Source organism: Carcharodon carcharias, chromosome 34 (assembly GCF_017639515.1).
Source record: "Carcharodon carcharias isolate sCarCar2 chromosome 34, sCarCar2.pri, whole genome shotgun sequence".
In the NCBI taxonomy this organism is placed as follows: Eukaryota; Metazoa; Chordata; class Chondrichthyes; order Lamniformes; family Lamnidae; genus Carcharodon; species Carcharodon carcharias.
The window spans coordinates 2759379-2762947 of NC_054500.1; the positions used below are offsets into that span (position 1 = coordinate 2759379).

At 46.4% G+C, this 3569-nt stretch overlaps 1 gene segment (V, D, J or C); it reads right to left on the reverse strand.

Moving 5' to 3' along the window:
- Positions 1 to 1653: 1653 nt before the first annotated feature.
- LOC121272518 lies at positions 1654 to 2479 on the reverse strand. The segment is given in 2 exon segments: positions 1654 to 1880; positions 2376 to 2479. Coding segments are annotated over 2 exon segments (270 nt in total).
- Between the last annotated feature and the right edge of the window lie 1090 nt (positions 2480 to 3569).

The window sequence follows — 3569 nt, forward strand, 5'->3', positions numbered from 1 at the left end:
CCGATTTTTGATCCAACATCAGTGAAGGAACGGCTAACAATTCCAAACCAGGACTGTGTGAGAGGAGGGGGGCCTGCAGGTGGTGTTGTTCCCATGCGTCTGCTGCCCTTATCCTTTTAGGTGTTAGAGGTAGAAGGTTTGGAATGTGCTGTATAAGAAAAGTTGATGAGTTACTGCAGTCCCTCTGGTAGATGGTTATGTTTATATATTCGTTTACGGGATGTGGGCTTGGCTGGCTGGGCCAGCATTCATTGCCCATCCCGTAATGTCCTTGAGAAGGTGCTGGTGAGCTGCCTTCCTGAACTGCTGCAGTCGGCAGTGCTGTAGCGAGGGAGTTGCGGGATTCCGAACCAGCGACAGTGAAGCATCTACGATATATGTCCCAGTAGGATAGCGAGTGACTTGGAGGGGAGCTTTCGGGTGGTGGTGTTCCCATCTCTCTGCTGCCCTTGACCTGTTAGATATTCGGGGTCGAAGGTTTCAAAGGTGCTGTATAAGGACCCTTGTTGAGTTCTTGCAGTCCTTCTTGTCAGTGATACACGCTGCTGCCACTGTGAGCCAGTGTTCAAATGAGTGCATGTTTAAAGTTGTAGATGGGGTGCCTATCAAACAGGCTGTTTAGCCCTGGATATTGTCGAAATTCATGAGTATTATGGGAACCGTACCTATCCAGGCAAGTGGAGGGTATTCCATTATTCTCCTGATTTGTGCATTCCAGGTTATTTATTCTCCTTACATCAGTTCGCTGCAGTGGTAACTATTTTTTTTTTATTTAGCTCAGTTGTCATCCGGTTTAATTGTCATGGGACAGTGAATAAGTGTGAATTTATCACGCGCGACAAAATGAAACATCGCAGGCGAGGAGTCTGAATTCTGACGGGTATCGGAGACACATGTCTCTTTTTCCTTCTCTCCCACCCCGCCCTCTTTTGCCACTGTCACTGCTCTTATCCTGCAGTCAGTTATGATGTTCACCCGGTAGTTTTTTGTACTGGCACCGAGGCAGTCAGCAGCTCTTTGCTCACTGCTTGCACAGTTATACAGCGCCTAATCCGCCGTTATAACCTGGAAAATCTTCAATCTTCAATCAGGCCTTCTAATCTTGACTTCCTTCACAAAGCCTTCTTCGTAAGTAGCAGCAATTCCGTTCATTAAAAAAACCATTAGGCTGAGACCCTGCCGATCGAACGACGATACCAAAGCATGAGGCTCTTGCTGCTGTCATTCTAGTAACAGTTTCATTCTGCTGGCTTGCCTCTATTCATCGACACCAGAGTTGGCCACGGGTGCATCACCTTCGCCAATCTTTTGCCTGGGGAGATCAGGAGGAACACGTAATGTTTGCAACCGCCCGTGTGAGTGCGATACTATATAGTTGTATAAACAGATAGAGCGATAATAGAGATCCCAATTAATGGGTGATATATAGATGATATATAGTTAGATAGGAAATGTATAGGCAGATAGGTATAAAGATAAGTAGATAGATAGGTTGATTGATTGATAGATAGATCCCGTTGGTGCCGCTGGAGTTTTTGTTGAGCTCCTCCGTCTCTGTGAGTCGCTGTGTTTACTCCAGACGCAATAATACATAGCCGAGTGATTCGCCCGCAGGCCGGAGGATTCCAGATAAAAGTGGGTTTTGTCGGGTCTTCACGCGGTGAAACCATTCACCTCATCGGAGGGAATGACCGTGCCAACGATGTTGGAATAGAAAAGGTTCTGAGGCTCACGGTCAGGATGCCATCGGTACCAGTAGAAATAGCTGTTAACACTGGCTTCTGGGTAAAGGCACTCGATTCTGACTGGAGTGCCCGGGGAACCGGATATGTAAGCGGGAGTCTGTTGGATCAGCACGGCCGCCATATCTGTAAAACCGACTGTGAAAAGACAGAGATGTTAATTTTGCTACTTCTTGAAATGGCACAAGAAGTGAGCGTGAACAATCGGACGGGGCGAATGAGAGAGAGAGAGATGAAACGATACGGAGAAAGATAAAGTGCGAGAAACGAAGGCAGAGAGAGATAATGAGAAGGACAGAGACAGGCAGAGGGAGAAACACGATAAGGTGAAAAACCAAGAACAAAAAGAAATGGAGAGAGTGACAGAAAGAGAGCGAAGGAAACAGATATGGGCATAGAACGAGAACGCGATGAGAGAAATAGAGATAGAGAGAAGAAGACACAGTGAAAGAGTGACAGACAGACTTTGGCAACTAAACATATACAGAGATTCTGCATCTTCAAACCGTATGATGAACCTCCGGGTTGGGGTGGGACTCGAGTGGGGTGGTGAGGGGGGGTTTATCTCCAAAGGGGTACGGACGACAATAACAGTGAGGGTCATGGACACCTCGCCGTTCATCTCCACCTTACCTGGTAACACCAGAAACAGAAACCAGAGGTGAGACAAAGGCATCTCCCGATGGCGGTAGGTCGGTGTATTTACTGCGTGCAATCAGTGCGCCGGTTTATTGTAGAATATCTGAAGTTCTGCGCACTGAACATGATTCGCTGCCCTCATGTCCCGAATGTTAAATAGCCGGATGGGGGGAGGGGGCGCAATTTGCTATTCTGTTTCATTGGGTCACAGAACGGGACTTGTCATTTCCTGACTGAGAAAATGCAAGAAATATTCAGCAGCTCAGATATCGCCTAACCTGACACGTTAACTCTGCTTCTCTTCACAGATATTGCCTGGACGGCTGCGTATTTGCAACTGTTTCTGTCTTGATTACAGATTTCCAGCATCCGAGCGTTTTGTTTTTTTTTTTGGACTGGTTGTTTCCAGGCGTGGCTAATCAGGAACATAAGTTTTGGCAGAGAACTCAGACTGAGGAACATTGGCAAAATTACCAAAGGGTTAGATCTGGTGAATCTGTTTAAATCAGTGTCATAGAGTCATAGGGCCATAGAGGTCTACAGCACAGAAAAAAGGCCATCCGGCCCATCAAGTCTGTGCCACTCAATCAAGAACCTAACTATTCTGTTCCCATTTTCCAGCACTAATCCCGTAGCCTTGTATGCCATGGCATTGAAATGCACATACATATAATTCTTAAATGTTACGAGGGTTTCAGCCTCTACCACCCTTTCAGGCAGTGAATCCCAGATTCCTACCACCATCTGAGTGAATAAAGCCTTCCTCACGTCCCCTTTAACCTCTTGCCCCTTACCTTAACCCTATGCCACCTGGTTATTGATCCCTCCACCAAGGGGAAATGTTACTTCCTATCTACCTTCTCTATGCCCCTCATAATTTTATACACCTCAATTATGTCCCCCGTCAATCTCCTCTGTTCAAGACTATCCAATCTCTCATCATAACAAAAATTCTCCAGCCCATGCAACATCCTGGTAAATTTCCTCTGCAGTCTCCCTAGTGCAGTTACATCCACCCTATAATGTGGTATCCAGAACTGCACACAATAATCTAGCTGTGGCCTAACCAGCGTTTTATACAATTCCAGCATAACCTACCTGCTCTCATATTCAATGCCTCGCCTAATAAAGGCAAGTGCTTCTTGTGCCTTCTTAAGCACCTTATCTACCTACCCTGCTACCGTAAGG